The sequence below is a fragment of the Cebidichthys violaceus genome, unplaced genomic scaffold (assembly GCF_023349555.1).
Source record: "Cebidichthys violaceus isolate CVI_PGR_0920_01 unplaced genomic scaffold, fCebVio1.0.p SCAF_26, whole genome shotgun sequence".
In the NCBI taxonomy this organism is placed as follows: Eukaryota; Metazoa; Chordata; class Actinopteri; order Perciformes; family Stichaeidae; genus Cebidichthys; species Cebidichthys violaceus.
The window spans coordinates 301,632-317,583 of NW_027176439.1; the positions used below are offsets into that span (position 1 = coordinate 301,632).

Consider the following 15,952-nt stretch of genomic DNA (forward strand, 5'->3'; position numbering starts at 1 on the left):
ACTGTGAGGAGCTTTTATCTGGTCCTGAACCAGTCTCAGTTTAGTCCTGATCCTCTATGTGACCTCCATCAGTAAAGGAGACCATCAGAGTGAAGATGATCTATTCCTATAGAGTTATTCTTAATGCTCGTCATCAGTGCCACAGGGTCGGATTCTGGTGAAATAATTTCAATCAATTCACCACAAACTCCTTCAGCTCAGACTCCAACGGGCCTCCAGCAGAGACCAGTCCACCGTGGACAGACCCAGATCCTCCAGCAGAGACCGGTCCACCGTGGACAGACCCAGATCCTCCAGCAGAGACCGGTTCAGCGTGGACAGACCCAGATCCTCCGGCAGAGACCGGTCCACCGTGGACAGACCCAGATCCTCCAGCAGAGACCGGTCCACCGTGGACAGACCCAGATCCTCCAGCAGAAACCGGTTCAGCGTGGACAGACCCAGATCCTCCAGCAGAGGATGTTGTTACTGCTCCTCCGGAGGGAGGAGGAGAGCTAAGCTCTCAGCAGCAGCTCCTTCTCCTCCTCCTCCTCCTCCTCCTCCTTCTCCTCTCTGAGAGTCAACACTGACACCACGCTGCTGGAGACCCAGGACGTATTGCAGGACCCGCTGGAGGGAAGGGAGGCAACGGGAGGACCAGAACCAGGACTGAGAGGGGCAGACTGTCAGACCTTGCTGCAGTAGAATGAGAGGTTTTCTGAAGAGACTCTGGTGCTCAGAAACACTACCACTTTAATCTACAGGGACCAACAGAATCAACAGAACATAAAAGTTCCTGCTAGTAGCTTTATAGTAAAAGTATTTGGGAGATTGTGCCTTCTGATGGGGCCGTGCTTGTGGAATAAATCCCCAGAAAAAATCAGGCTCAGTTGCTTTTAAAAAATCGAATCTCTAATTTAATTTACCCTATTTCAACCCTTATAATTGCATGGTTATTTTGTTTGAATTGTTTAGTTTTAACGTATTATAATCTTTTACTTCCCAGCATGCGAAGCATCTTGAGATTTTGTTTGTATGTATTTAGTGTGGAGATAAAATTAAGCATTCTTTTATGAAAACAAATCTAATAAATTAAACATGATTTTTGAGAGTTTTTGTATCGGAGAAACAAAGTCAAACAATGTATTCGTAATTGTTCCGCTGTCTGCACATCATGATATTGATTTGCCGTGTGCTCTCCTCTGCTCCACTGTTAGCATGTGTTGCATTATTGAAACACGTTGTACACATGGTACACACAGATTGCGGGGCCCACACCACTGTGATCAGGTTGATCGGCTGTAGATATAAAGCTGTGTTGACAGAACCAGGAGAAGCGCGAGTGTTTTCTGCAGCGTCTCAGTTGTGCAGCAGAGCCCGTTTGGCCGCTGGAAGCCATCACGTCCTCAGATTGAATTTGCCTCAGTAATAGCTTTAGTTTCTATCCAATTCGAGCCCAATTACGTTCTGCTGGCCCGGCAGGCTGCCTCTCTTCACCCTTTCCCCCATTTCTCGAACGGGAGACTCCCACCAGTGTCGCTGATGGCCCCACAAAACCCGAGCCCTGCTAATGTTTGACTGTGCGTTTTGTTCTTGATTGGATTTTAATTGAATCTGCTACTTAAAGCGTCGTCTGGGCGACCGAGTCTCTCCCTTATTTATCCAGAGGAGCAATGAGTCGAGGATGCAGGTTGTTCTGCAGCTTCGTCCTGCTTGATTCTCATTCAGGGAGACACACTTCTCACTGCTCCCTCTCAAGTATGATGACAGAAGGCCGTAAACAACATCCAGAAATAAAGTAATTAATCGTCAACTATTCTGTTTTTTTGACCCTACAGGTGAGAAAAGCTATTTAACTCATAGATATCACCATGAAACTTCCCCAGTTGATTACTGACATTAAGACAATTATTTTTTGTATAACAAGTTTTCTGAAAATGTTCTGTTCAAATATGCAAATGAAGCATTATGTAATGGAAACTTTGGGGTATCTACAGACGTAAAATAAACTGTACTGTAAATGTGTATTTTGGAGTTTCTTTCTTTCCTCTTGTCTGAAATAAGACGATTTTATGGAAGCAAAATTGCCCCAAATCTCAAAATTGACCATCGCATGAGACACAATGTTTTCGTCTGGGGAGAGTAAATGACAACAAAAACTGTAAAAAAAAACAACAACATTAGCATGCTCCAGAACTTGAAGCTTCTAGTTGCAATGCTGAAATGATTAATTTGATTGATTCTTTAAGCAATTCTATTTCACAAAAATACAAAAATATCAAGTTCAAGCGGAGGATTTTCTGCTTTTATCGGTTCCATGTCATTGTTAACTGAAATTATTTGGGTTTTGGGCTGTTAGTCGGACAAAATTCACCGCTTGAAAACGTCACCTTTGAATTTGGATAAATGGACTACGATTAATTGATAATGGAAATTGTGCTACCCCAAAGGTCAAATATAAAGTAGTCCTCAATTTCAATTCCGAGTCCAGGGATTTTAAGCTGCACAGCTTCCTCCTGCTCATCACTTTCATGTCAGATTTGGACACAGTAGGAGCCTGGAAAAAGCTTATTTTTAATCTAATTTGTTGTGTAGACTTTGGTAATCCCTTATGAAATATTTACTTATCCTTTCAATATGACTTTAGATTGATTTTTCTGTCTTCCATCCACACAATCCACCAAGCTAAAGGCCCACAGAGCAACACTCAAACTCCTCTCTGCTCTGTAGAACAGCTTCTTCTGGGATGTACTGTGTGAAAGTTATAGATCTATTTTTTTTCTTTATGAAATTGGAAACGTGTAGCCGTGCCGGTTGAGCTGGTTCAGTCCTAAATCACATCTGAGGCAGATATCTTTCTCCAGAGGGGAATAAAATAAGCCCTCAACTCCTTGGACGTTTAATCAACGAGTCCCAGGTATGGGTCCCTGTGGGGGACAATCTCATTGTCGGGGGGGGGGGATTGTCACTACCGCTCACGCTGCTGACTGCTGTACGGCTCCCCTGGCTCGGGCTCGTCGGAGCAGGTTGGAGGGGTGGTTAATAGCGAGTCCAGGTTTGCTCCCCTGCCCCGGCCACTTTAACAGGTCCCTGTTTACAGGGAACCAGGGGTCAATCCCATTCCGCTCCGGGTCCATTCAGGACGTGGATGTGGAATTGAGTGCAACCTCCTTGATCCCCTCCCCCCGAAGACCTCTGCTGAAACGGACTCAGTCCAGTCAGAGCTGAAGTCAGCTACACTGTTAGCTGCTGTGCTAATTTTACACAGGTCTATTAAGACCACAGAGCCATAACAGGAAACTTATTTCTGAGAGCATTCCTGCACATGCACACAGACTTATTATTAACCCCGATGACCTCTTTACCCAATTTAAGTCAAAGCATTCCACACGTTACACATGACTATCTGGTTTTAAAAACAACAAACACACACATACATAGTTATTAATATAGTTCTGTAGACCTGCTGTTCACACTGGTATTACAGAAATGTTGTTGTTTAATTGCAACTTTGTATGAGTGTATCGTTAGCAATGTGAAGCCAAAGCTTACGATTTATGTGCTCACACTGTATAAGATAGAGAATAAAGTGGCCCCTGATCTCAAAATGAGCACAAAAAGACACAAAGACTACAAAGAGATGCAAAACAGCTTTAAAGAGACTCTTTGCTACAAAGGGACACAAGAAAAACTAGACTCAACTAAAACTGTAATTAGACTAGACTAAAACTAGAGACTCAAAGTGACAACAAAGAGACCCACAGCAACTTCAAAGAGATGCAAAAAACAACAGACAAGAATAACAAAGAGAGGCAAAAAGGGTACAAAAAGGAGCAAAACATCCCCAGACAACTGTGTTACAATAACTGCAAAAAAACCAAATTAATAAAAAATTGACATGAAACCACTGAGAGATGAGGAACAAAACAAAAAGAGGCGAAACAACTATAAAGTCTGTGCGGCTTACTTTATGTAGGAGAGGTGGGCCTGGCGGTGATAGCCGTGGACAGACACAGAGATGCACTTTCACTAACTGATGCAGTCAATCCCTCCTGGCAGAGATAATAATGAACAAATCATCTTTACACTCCCACCTCTTTAACACAAACACACACTTTCAAACATGTCAAAGGATCGGGGCAGTTACATTTTGGGCTAAATTGAATTTTCTTTCTTGTTTGAAAGCACTTTAGGACTAGTGATCCTTCTGGTAACTAAATGATATTTGAAACATTACATAAAAAATGAGAGGCTCAAGTACACACCTGTCTGTTGTTGATTTTAAAAGTCAAATCTTCTGAAAAGTTATTATCTTTGAAGCGATTAGTTTTCTAAATCTGTGAAAAATAGGATTGTCTGTGTATCTGATATGAAAAAGGATTTCAGTGCTGGAGCTTTTTCTTTGTGTAAACACAGTACAATTCATTAAAATATGTAGTGTATTGTATTCATCAGTACTTATACCTTCTCCTTTGCTGTAATTGCTTTTTCCTTTGCTTGTACTTTCTGAACTCAATCTTCCTGCTTTCACTTAAATTGATTTTTGAAGAAGTTTTACACTTGTTTCTAAAGAAAATAATTACTGAGTAGCCTGAAGTTCTCATGTTCTGGTCCGGATTTTCCATTCATACGTTTGCTTTGAAATCTGTTGGAATGCTTTTTGATCAAGAGAAGATTGTCACCACTTTGGAAGGAATTGACTTGGTACAGTGAGATTGGTCGGTTTGCTGGATCCAAGCTGAAATATTTACGGTCAGGATGTCACGCTGGCCCTTTTAACGGCGACTGTAGATAGTTTTGGAAGAAGTTGAGAAAAGGCCAGGGGCGAGTAACTCTGAGACAGAGAGGGATACTCTGTGTGACAAACGGATCTCACTCTGTCCTGGGAATATGGCTCCCAGCAGTCAGAACACATTACCTGAGAGGCAGTTTCCCTCCCTGTAATAGCGTGAATGCACGGAGGGGGTGGCATCACTGAGAGCCTGTCGCAGTGAATCTGGTTTTGTATTTCATATGGATTGCTTTTTCTTGTATTGGAGCATCATGTTTGTACCTTCTGTAATAGCTTCAAAGACAGAAAGGCAGAGTGAGAGAACCCTCAATGTGTTAAATGTTTGCAGGAGTTCCTCAAGGAACCCTCCTGGATTCCCTTATTATTGCAAGATGATGGGTAGCTGTTAAAAGCTCCTGAAAACCTTCTTAATTTGAGATCTTATGTGACTTATAATGCTCCCATCTTTATGCTGAAATATTAAAAATGATACGGGGAGCAATTAAATATTTATATTTTTAATACTGCAGCCATACAAAACACTTGGCTTCAGGATTTAAAAATATTTCATCATGTGCGAACATGAAATATCTTCCACAACGTATTGGAACAAACTGTTTATTATTATTATTATTATTTATTATTATTATTTTCATTGTTGATTAATCTGTCAAATTTTTTCTCAATGAATTGATTAGTTGTTAGTTCTATAAAATGTCAGAAAATGGTGAAACATGTCAACCAGTGTTTCTCAAAAGCCGAGATGACGTCCTAAAATCTCTTTTTTTGTCCACAATTTAAAGATATTCAGTTTACTGTTATACAGGAGGAAATAAACCAGGACATATTCACATTTTAGAAGCTGGAATCAGAGAATTTTTCAAAAAATCAAACATTGATGGGTGAGTTTAAGGGGAATGTCGAGAATAATTTTTTTTATTTGCATCTTCTGCATAACCATTTTATGCATCAACTAGTTATGTTTTCTTAGACAGACCAGTCTTTGTCGGTATACATCTCAGATTGTGAGCGTCTGCGTTGACATTATACTTCTGAAGGTCGCTCCTCCTCCTCCTCTTCCTCCTCCTCCTCCTCTTCCTCCCTGAGCTGGAACATTAATGTTGCGAGCAGAGATTGCCCATGACACGTTTGCCCTTATACATAAAACTCATTACACATCTGGCCACAGCTGTGCAGAGATGCACAAACACTAGACTCGCATTTAAACACACGTATAAATAGCTCGAACCACGTTACAGGGAACCTATCAGCTCACATCTTCTTTCCAGGAGTGCCTCTCCCCCTCAGCTGGCTGCTTTCCCAAATTAAATGTTCTCCTTTCTGTCTTTCAACTCAACCTATAGCTACTCCCACATTTTACTGCACGCTTACCCTAACTCAATTACCGAGAGGAGTTGTTATAAGAATGAAGTTTGGCCCTCATTTTTCACAGACATTTAAAGGAAAAGTTCAGTACTAGTTCAGGGACTGTAGAAACATTTAAGGATAATTGCAGTTTATAACATAGACTGTTTATAATAAGTGGATGTAGTTGTCGTGATGTCACCCATTGATTTGTGGGCTGATGTTATGAAGCCTTGAGTTTCGCGATTTGGCCGTGGCCATCTTGGATTACGGCCGTCACCATGTTGTTTTTTGCAGCCAGTGAACAGAAGTGACCAAATGTGGACTGAGAAGGAGTGACGTAGAGACGCCATATACGTCTCTGGTAGAGACCTGCCAATCACAGTAGGCCCGCCCTAAAGCATACCCTTCTTTATGGTCTGTTTGACTCTAAATGGACCATAATCTACTAAATAAACATCTTGCTGTATTGAAGACTTGAAACTAGACATTGAGACCATAAACTCATGTTTACAATGTTTACTGAGGTAATAAATCAAGAGAGAAGTAGAGTCATTTTCCCATAGACTTTTATACAATCTGACTTCTTTTTGCAACCAGAGGAGTCGGAATGTTCATATGCTATGGCATGATTGTAGCATATTTTACACTGTTTTGAGGGCATACATTTATATTTGTAGACAAATGAGACAGTCCTGGTGAAAACTGGGTTGGATTCTAGACGGAGGACGTATCGTCAGTGACATTTTGTCTTTTTCGATATTACCACGAGTCGCCAAATGTCAGACATGTGTAAATCATGCACATGGGGACTTTAGGGTGGATGGTTTTTGCAGTGCATCAATAAAACGTACATTCTAGGGGTGGGCACGCTCTGCTGTCAAATTGCCATTTGTACCCATTAGTACCGGGGCTTTCCTGACTGAATTATCTTAAACATTTCCGTTCTACATGCAGGAATAGTAAGTCGAGCCCCCGAGTGCACAGCCGGTACACCTGACCACGTCCAGCCACATCCTCTTGGGTCAGCACAGTATATGGGACTATTAGAAGTCTGGTGGTTTGCTGAAGTTTCCTGTCCATTAACAATTCTTCTTTAGTTACCGTCTTACATGGAGCAAAAGTCTCCACATTTAACAGTCCCCCCCCCCCCAAACCACAAAGTGTCCACTCCATAAGAATAGCTGCCCGTGGATATTCCCGTCATGAGTGGGTAATTAATCATCCGGCTAAATCGGATTTATGGACTGTAAGATGATATATCTGAGCATATGCAGGCTGGAGTATTGATTTAGCTTTGGCTTTAAGCTAGCCATAAGACATTGTCAGCTCCGTGTTATGAGCTGTTGACAAATAGCCGGCATGCTCAAAGATCCAGCCAAGATGGCTGGATCTTCTTTCTTTTTTTTTATCTCATGGTGTTCAAGGCTTATAATCAACACTGAAGCAGTTTCACTCCACCTGCAGCAGAAATCCATCAGTGTTATACAGCTTCAAGTGTAGAGGATGATAAGAGTTCAAAGTGTGAAATGATTTTCTTATGGCCGTGTTCACATTTCATTTTGGAAGCTAGAGCAGCAAAACCACACTATCATGGACCTCACGTACTGTATAGCTTCTAATACAAACTGCAGCAATGCACTGGAAGCTGGTTTGATTCCCTTGATATGACACTGAACGGTATAAATAAGACTGTTAAATATCATGAATGGGAGAGATAATTAACTTTGGAAAGTTACAACAGAGGTTGTGAATAAAAAATGCAGAACTCAAGCAACTAGTTGCCACACATCACCTGTAAATCTCAAAGAAAGCGAGACATTTTATCAGCAGCATTAATATGCACAACTGGGTCTAGTTATATGTTTACTGTCATTTCCCCCAGCTGTCAACATCAACATGACATGTGGGTGTGCTAGGATATGATAGTGGAGCATGAGGGAGTGATTTTTTATTTCTTTTGCAGTGATGAATCAAGTCAGCCCTGGGTAGTGTTTCATGTTTATTTTTGTTTTGTCTTGACAGAACAACACATCATGGAGACCGCAGTCGTGTCAGGAGTGTACCTGCCACAGCGACGTGGCCATCTGCAGGCCCAGCCACTGCCCCAACCCACAGTGTGACTTCCAGAGGGTAAGACATTTCTACAGGAGATGTTTGGCTGCTTTTTTTTATTTTGTTACTGAAAACTAGAGAAGGCCATCATACCAAGGAAACAGGAAATCTTTCTTTCAAAGAACAAGCTGGTTCCTTTCAGCCTGTTATTCTTTATAAAAAGAACAGTATAAAAGACTATACTACAAATATTTGTGCCTTTTTTTTAAACTTTAGTTTTATAAAAAAAGAAAGAAAAGAAAGCTCAGTCATTTCCTTTAAAATCGTTCCAAAACAAACTCAAACATGGGTAAACACAAAATTTGTTGGGGGACTATTTTCAGTGGCAGATTATTACACATTCAGTGCGCTAATGAGGAGGCTATTTGGGGCAGTAAAAACAAACTAAAGTGCATGTGTTAATGGGCATAAATGAACACAGAGGGACAGTAAGTCTCATTGATGCAATTATATAACATTAGCTAGTCTTTGGACAACAATTGAGCTCAGAGGAACAATATATAGCAGTCAAAGGACCACAGCTCCTCTGTGGAACAAGTTACCGAAGGTGTCTTCCAAGCACAAATGGCCATTTGGTAAGTTACTACATAATACAAATATAGTTTTTCCATGGCATTCCTGAAGGTGAAAGGTACGCAGGCCGCATTGACAGTTATAGATAGTTAGCTGAAGTTTTAGCCAGTAGCTTAATGCTAAACGTCAGCTGCCTTATAACTTAGCTAACAGCTTTTTAATGTTAGATAAAGTAGTATCAGATCATTAAGCTTCATAAGATCAGCTTCCAACAATTTAGGTTAAAGTGCAATATTTGATTCTGACTATGAATATATCAGTAATTTAGTCTGGTATGGCTAGTTTAAGCTTAAGCTAACGTTAACTAGCATAATTAGCTCAGGTAGCTAACGTTAGCTCGAATAGACTATTTATATAGGCAGTAAAAGAACTGTTTTAACTGATAGAAATGTATTTTGGGGGTTTTAAATAAAGCAATTCAAATGTTTAGCATTAGTTATTTAACCAGGCATGAGCTACAACTTTTGTTACCCCTAGTTAATGCAGCAAATTAAGCTTAAAATGTCAGTTTGGCAACTAAGCTAACTATCTAGCTAACATCGTTAGCTAACATAGTTTCAGTCGACTCTGTTTATTCAGTTAGTAAAAGAGCATTAGGTTTAGCTAATTAGAATGCATTTTGCAGGCAGAAAGAGGTTAAGCAATTTAAAGTTTTACCTCTTTGTCCAGTCCAACTACAAATGTTGTTACTAAATAGCTAATGTCAGTGAGGTAACGTTTACTAGCTAACGTTAGCCATTGAGTTTGAGTAACGTTACACTGTATTTAGTTAATTAGTATAAGAACATTAGCTAGATATAGCTAATTGACAGTATTGTCTCTTAAATCAATAAGATTGGACAAAAGATTTCACTTGACATAACTTAAGTTAAAATGCTGTATCCAGTGAAGCACACGGTAAAACACTCAAGTTTAAGTTGAACAATAAGAATGTTCCTACCTCTAGTTTTGAGAAATACTTTTTGAAAAATTTGGAATTAGACAAAAGAAGGGGGGGAGCATATGGGAAAAAGTTCACATACATACAGACCTACTGACATTGAAGTTCAGAAGTTGAGAAGCATACTCCAAGCATCTTGAGAAGCATCTTTTTAGCTGTGAAATATCTTCCATTAGCCACAGGACAGCAACCAGAATCAGTACCAGACTCCAACACTAAGTGAATAAAATGAATAGCTTTAAATATTCAAGAACCTTTTTTTTTTGTGATTTTAACTTCCTCATTAAATGTTTACCTTGAGGTGCAGATCTACTCAAGGCCCCTTTTAATCACTTGTCTTTTGTGAGTTGCCCTTACAACAAGAATCAATGTAATGACAGACTATTGTGCAGTGAAGTCTGCAGATTGCACCTTTTGATTTGCCACAATGACAACAGTTTGGAGACTGTTAGTTTCAGCCCAGATTTTATTTTTTGTCGTTGCCTCATTTGAATTCACAGGGACACATTTTCAAAGCTCCTTTTCACTCGATCTCTCTGGCTGTTCCTCCCTTTGCTTCTTCTTAAATGTGATTTAAACCTCAAAGCCTGCGGTGACGACATCAAATCCAATCCCAACCCTGAGCTAAGGCAACAATCAATGTCTAATGAATTCCACTCTGCTGGCTTCCAATTCAGTGTTGATTAAAAATTAGTCATCATGCCCACCAAGCCGTGTGCTCCCTACAGTTAAAAAGCTCTTAAAATGTGACTCCCTCTCACCTACACTGTGATAAAAACTATTAAAGTTTTTTTAATCATCGGTCTGTCTCTGATTATAGGGCTTTCTTTTGAAATCCACTGCCATTATCTAAAGCTTAAATTTCCTTTTATTCCTCACCTTATTCACTTTTGTGTAAGTATTGTTAATGTTACTGTAGTGTTTTACACTCGGGGTTGATCATTGACCACAGACTGTCTGTATAGAACGGCTCCAAGAATTCAGAGATCTTAGGGGTCTCCCCCCAAAGATTTTAAATTCAGAATATTGCTGATGATTTCTTCCCCAGAGCCCAAAGAGTCGTCCTTAAATTGTTTGCTTTGTTTGACCAGCAGTCAAAAATCATATATGACCAAACCAGCAGAAAAATCTCACATTTAAGAAACTGGGACCTGTAATTCCAGTTTATTGATTAATGGACTAATGGTTGCAGCTTGAACTCAGATACCAGATTTTTTTTTAATTTTCTTGTATAAAACAATAATACAAATGCCTCAGCATGTTTCCTATTCATTGATGCAATCATTAGTACTTACTTCAATTCTAATTTTACAGTTTCATTTTGCAATGTTATTTGAAATTTACGCCATGTGCCACTAGCTAATGAAGGCACGTAAACGCTTAAATAACAAGCTAAATAACATCATAGGTTATCATTTTATTGCTTGTTTAAAACCAGATATAGCACCAGCAGGAATGACATTTTGTGTCACATAGTAAGATGTCAGAAAATGGAATTAGATGGAAAAACTGCATAAACAATTAACTTAAAAACTCCATTTAATGAACAAATAATTTGAAACTGTATCTTCCTAACTCACATCGGTTTGATATAATGGGTACCAATAATATATGAAGAAACATCACCTTCACTGTCCACGATACGTTTTTACGTTTGGGTTTACATTCTTTTATAATGAGACAGGAAAGTGGCTCGATAAATTTCATATTCACTGGCCATGCTTCACCCTACACGATTGTTTTATTCTGCAAGAGTAGAAAACCTTGAGTCTTACGAATGCAGCAGTCCAGTGATGAATACAACTGAACCATCTCTCTTCATTTGCAGCAATACAATCTGAAATTAGATCAAATTCTTGTTCTACGGTCATATTTTGGTAATTCAATTTGTGGGGCAGCAGACTGAAAAAAGAGAAGGCCAGAGGGACTGCAAGATGAAAAGTTCAGGAAAAAAACAGATACAATAGCTTAAATATATGAAAGCATTTTGAGGTTTTAGTGTTTAATTTATTAGCACAAAGGGGCTGTTGTGATGAATGAATTTTACACATATTAAAGTTGTGTGTGCTTGTAGGTGATCAATGCAGCTCAAAGTACGACGTAAACGCTCGCTCTGGCAAACTGCTACCTGCTGCACAGCTCTCTCCCCATCTATTCTGTTTCCCACAGTTGTTATTTATACATTTAGTGGCCATTCTCCTGCCTGTTCACATGCAATATGTCTTCTCCTGCAGATTGGTTGTACCTCTATTCAGTTTTATTCTCTTTTTCAATTGACACAAGACATTCTGTGAAGCTCTTTTGGGGGTTGTTATCACTCACCCTATACAAATTGTACCCCCTGCCTATATAATTTGTATTCACATATAAATGACACCTAAACTATTCACCTGCTCTGCGTCTGACCGCTCGCTGCATTCTCATTTTCTTTTTTCCACATGTCCGGCCTCATTCAGTGTATGTGTGTATGCAGTGTGGATAAAGGACTGTGTGGAATCTGTATTGTAATATGTTTTGTAACACCTCTGTATTCTACACATCATATTTTCATTATTATCGGCCCCGTTGTACTAATTGTGTCACATGATGGTTACTTTCTATGGAAATGGACCAACTGTAGTCGACAAGTTTTGGATTCACGCTGCTTAAAGGGACACGCATTCATTTTCTCTGGGGATTTGTGTGTATTCTGGTTGTGTTTGCTGTGTGTGTGTGTGTGTGTGTGTGTGTGTATATTTAATGTATGTTTGTCTTTTCTAAAGGGCGAGCGTTTGCGGATCCCTGCCAACAAGTGCTGTCCGGAGTGCATCTCCTCGTCCCAGGGTTCCTGCCAGTACGAAGGAGTTGTTTATGGAGTAAGTTAATTAAATTGACTCTTCCTTTCTATGATCATCCGACCATTCTACAAAACACTGATATACACGCATAAAGATGCAGCTTCTATAGATGGATTTCGGTTCCAATCAGGTGGCAACCTCCGGTTCTGAAATGTGAAGCCAAAGCTTCATGTGTTAAAGCTGCATTCCCTCTAGTGTCCATCAGGGGGCGACTCCTCTGGTTGTATAGAAGTCTATGAGAAAATGACTCTACTTCTCTCTTGATTTATTCCCTCAGTAAACATTGTAAACATGAGTTTATGGTCTCAATCTCTAGTTTCAAGTTTTCTTCAATACAGCATGATGTTCATTTAGTAAATTATGGTCCATTTAGAGTCAAATAGACCATAAAGCAGGGTATGCTTTAGGGGCGGGGCTACACAGTGATTGACAGGCCGCTGCCACAACGTTGTCCAGTTTAGGAGTTGTTTGTGTTTACATTTGACAACTTTAACCCTTTCACAGTGTGTTTTCAGTTCAGGAAAGTTAATCATAACATTTTTGTCTCCCAAAAATATTGGTGACGGACAAAATTCCCAAACTCAAGACTTTTAGTCTGTAGTCCACAAACCAATGTATGGTCCCAATGCAGGGGAATCTATTTGCTCACAGTTTGTGTTTGTCCCTTTCTACTTGACAATGTCCCCGTGCTCAAAGCCAGATCCATAAAGAAATAGTTCTCCTATTTTGGTGAGGAAGAACTTGACTGGTCTGCACAGAGTCCTGGCCCCAACCCCATAAAACCACCTTTAGGAGCCAGACCTGATCCCCAAACACCAGTGTGCGAGCTCACTAATGCTCTTGTGTCTGAGGAGGGAGGATCAGGGTATAAAAGCTGGTGGAAAGACTGAAACCAGAAGACTGGAGGCTGTTATAGAAGATTAATGCCTTTAGCTGTTTGAATGACACTTTCAATTATCACATGTGTCTCTTGTCTAAGTGCGAAACTGTGAATTAAAAAATATTACATCCAAGGCTATTACACTTCTAAATCACAAAGCATTCGTCTGTTAACTTTGGTCATTGCTGAATAACTGGTTTCAGAACTGTTCGGAAAAATATAACTTTTTTATCATTTTGCAGAAAACCCAGAACACAAAGAATGATGATTTCTATGGTGGATGATGCCTTTATAACACGTTCATCTGAGGTTTTTTGGAGGACTTGACGATATGCTGACATTTTTTATATCACAGTATTTTAAAGTAACACCAAACTGTTACTGTTAAAGCTCCACAATCAGCACCCTGGACAGCGGTCCTGACCCAAACCTTTTTTTTTTAAATATTTAAAGGAATAATTTGCATATTGTCTGTGAGCTAAAACCATGAATGTTTTTTACTTGTTCTTCTCCTCAGACATCTATTCTTTCCAAGGTGAAAAAGCATTAAGAACAACTCTCCATTAAAACTCATACTAATGATTTAGTTCACGCTGGCTGAAGAAGGTTTTTACTGCACAGCCTGACGCCTCAGAGATCGAGTAAAGACAGATTCCTCACCTCCATCATTCTGACTGCAGGCGACATCGACATGCTGGTATCTCGTTTACAGCTAAAAAAAAACCTGAACTCAAATATCCATGAACGGATGTACTCCACTATAAATACTGCTCTAATTAAAACCCCCGAGATGGTTGTGAGTGTCGATTCCAATCAATCCGCTTCTGTCAATCACAGAACACATGTTGGCCTGAGGCCTTTTTTATCAATACTAGTATGTACATGTTTGAAAAAAAAAATGATGGCAAGAAATGGAGGAAGGAATAACATCTAAACCTGTCTTTAACTGGGCAAACTGAAAATACAGTCACTACGTTTACATGCTCCAAATATTACGCTTTTTGTCCCAAAAATACAATATTCCTAATAAGCTGTTGACATGGCTAATGAAAATTAATAATCCACTAATATTCCAGTTTGCATGCAGCCGTGCATATTCCGATTAACGTGAAGACCCCGTTCCTCATCCTCATCACCAGTGAATCTTACATCCACGTCATTCCCTTCTGTGTTTGATGGGTCGATGTCCTAACACGTCGTTCATCACTATGGAAAGCAGGAGCAGCTTGTGTCATTTTGCTTCTTGGCGTCAAACTGTAGGACCGTGTGAACTCAGCCTCCCTCTTTCATTCCTTCTAACACCTTCTCTAACGGGTCGGCGTTGAGATATGTTTCAATCAGAAAATGCTCCAAGGTCTAACTTAGAGTATCCAAACGGAATAAGATGTTTACATAGGCCATTTAAAATTCAGAATATTGTTGTATTTGGAATAGTAGTGTGCATTTAAACGTAGTCCCTGTCAGTTATTTAAATATAAAGGTAATGCCCCCTCTTTATCCACATTTACATGCACCCTGCTGTCGTCCTTCCCTCTTCCCATTGAGTTTGAGACATCTTTCCTCCTCCCCCTCTTCTCTGTGACTCTGTCCTCTCGTCTGTCACTCAGGCTCAGGCTTACAAAGTCATCCGGTCCACAGAGAGCCAAACAGTTTCCCTCGTCCCACTGTCTCTCTGCTTCTTACTCTCTTTTTCTGTTGTTGTATTTCAGAGTGTAACCGTCTGTTTCCCCCACAGCATGACAGCCAGTGGAGTCCCTCTCCCTGTTCGGTGTGTGTCTGCTCCGGAGGGAGCGTGTCCTGCAGCGCTGGGCCCTGCCCCCCCCTCCCCAGCTGTCCCGGGGACCAGAGCCCGTTCGTCCCGGCTGGAGAGTGCTGCCCCAAGTGCGGCCGCAATGGAGGTGAGGGCGTACGTCAGGGCCCAATGTGCACATATACAGATTTCAGATGCTTTCTTTTAAATCAACTACAAATTGGGTCTGTTTTGAGTCTCAGCCATGAAAGAGAGTTTGAGAGTTGCACGCGTACCAATGCAGAACTCTTCAGAGCAACAAAACAAACACATGTTCCTCCTCTCAACAGCCTGCTTGTTGTCTCTCAAACAGCATGTGTTTGTCAATCTGACAGCAAAAAACGCTTCCATCCACCTGCTTTCATGCAGACTGGTGCTCTGTTAATTACATCATCTCGTTGCAGCCTCTTATTTTGAAATGATTTAATGGCACACCCCCGACAGAAGACTGTTTATCTCAATCTACCAACTCCACAATATTTGCATGACGGTTATGGATGGGGAAAACTCACATTCATTTGCATTTAGAAATTTGGGTTTTAAAATGTGTGTGCTGTGTTTGGATGGAAACCAGGCAACGGTTTGTGATTGCAGCTCATTTCAGCTGATAACTGATGTATTAGTGCCGTTGGAGGTAAAAAGGAATAAATTACAGAGCTGGGGGGGGTATTCTGAGAAAGAATTTACAAAAAAACTAAAACAA

At 40.2% G+C, this 15,952-nt stretch overlaps 1 protein-coding gene across 1 annotated transcript in view; it reads left to right on the top strand.

Annotated features, from left to right (window-relative positions):
- Window positions 1-15,952, top strand: part of fras1 (Fraser extracellular matrix complex subunit 1) — a 258,127-nt gene that overhangs the window by 65,626 nt on the left and 176,549 nt on the right. The window contains exons 3-5 of the mRNA XM_068720965.1: window positions 8,141-8,248; window positions 12,506-12,598; window positions 15,196-15,358. Coding sequence (XP_068577066.1) covers window positions 8,141-8,248; window positions 12,506-12,598; window positions 15,196-15,358 — 364 coding nt within the window. The remainder of the gene's footprint in view (window positions 1-8,140; window positions 8,249-12,505; window positions 12,599-15,195; window positions 15,359-15,952) is intronic.